Source organism: Amphimedon queenslandica, unplaced genomic scaffold (assembly GCF_000090795.2).
Source record: "Amphimedon queenslandica unplaced genomic scaffold, v1.1 AMPQUscaffold_6495_Cont21547, whole genome shotgun sequence".
NCBI classification, from domain to species: Eukaryota; Metazoa; Porifera; class Demospongiae; order Haplosclerida; family Niphatidae; genus Amphimedon; species Amphimedon queenslandica.
The window spans coordinates 880-1885 of record NW_003553214.1 but is presented as its reverse complement, the minus strand read 5'-3'; the positions used below and the strand labels follow the sequence as shown (position 1 = coordinate 1885).

At 32.5% G+C, this 1006-nt stretch overlaps 1 protein-coding gene across 1 annotated transcript; it reads right to left on the bottom strand.

The window, feature by feature from the left end:
- Nucleotides 1-14: 14 nt before the first annotated feature.
- On the bottom strand, nucleotides 15-701 carry LOC109592032 (uncharacterized; the record flags this gene model as incomplete). The annotated part of the gene is made up of 2 exons (XM_020007606.1): nucleotides 171-701; nucleotides 15-121 (listed from the first exon to the last, which is right to left on the bottom strand). Coding segments are annotated over exons 1-2 (638 nt in total), but the record flags the coding sequence as incomplete, so codon positions are not given.
- Nucleotides 702-1006: the final 305 nt, after the last annotated feature.

The following is a 1006-nucleotide window of genomic DNA, read 5'->3' as shown; positions in this document are numbered from 1 at the left end:
ACTTCATCATGGACTCCTTTATTTCAGCATCAACAAGTCTGCTCTTCTTTAAAAATAATAAAACTTTATTATCATCATCAGTGACAGATTTAAGCATCTGTTGAAGAAGTTCATGAATACCCTACATTAAAATATTAAATTTTCTTTCACAATTTATACTAATCAGTTACTTGTTTTGAAAAGCGATAAATTGGTGATTGATTTAAATCATAAACTTCTATGATTTCCATTAAGTAATCAGCATCGGCAGAAAGTGCTTGAACATTGCTCCAGTCAGTTATTTTCTTTCCAAGTTTTTTTACCCACTGCATGTTTAAAGGTTCAGACTCTATAAGTGTTGCTAGCTTATGTATATCATTTTCAATAGAAAGATCAGCTAATAAACCAATATCTTTAGTACACTGTGCATGACACTTCTCAACAGCAGATAGAAGTCTTTCTATAGTTTTTTCAGAATCGGCAGACTCGGTGCTTCCAAAAAGCAAACTAAGGCTACTCAATGTAATGGTTTCTTCTTTCAATTCATCTGCAACTGTACAGCAGTGGTCAAATAGAGGTACCCAAAGAGACTCATACACATCTTCCACCGATGATTCCTGAGTTACACATTTTTCCAGTTGCTTCTTTTTGTAATAAAAAATATCGTTTTTTAATCCCTCTGAATTCATAACAACAAACTGGACTAGCATTGGTGTGATCATCTTAGCTTCAGGAAATAGAGGGAAATCCCACTCTCCATCATCATAGTTACAAAGAGATTTTACAAGGTATTCCTGATGATTTTTTAACAGATCATTAGCTTTAACCAACAGACTAGATAAGCCTATATAACAGTGAATAACATACACAAATAAAAACACCAATATAATCTGTCACTAGATATAAGCTTATACCTTCAGGAATTGAAGAGGTGAACTCTTTTACAAGAAGCAAAAATATTTCTAATGTACGAACTCTTTTGCTTGCAAATCTCATATCATTAAGAAATTTATGTTGATCTACAGAT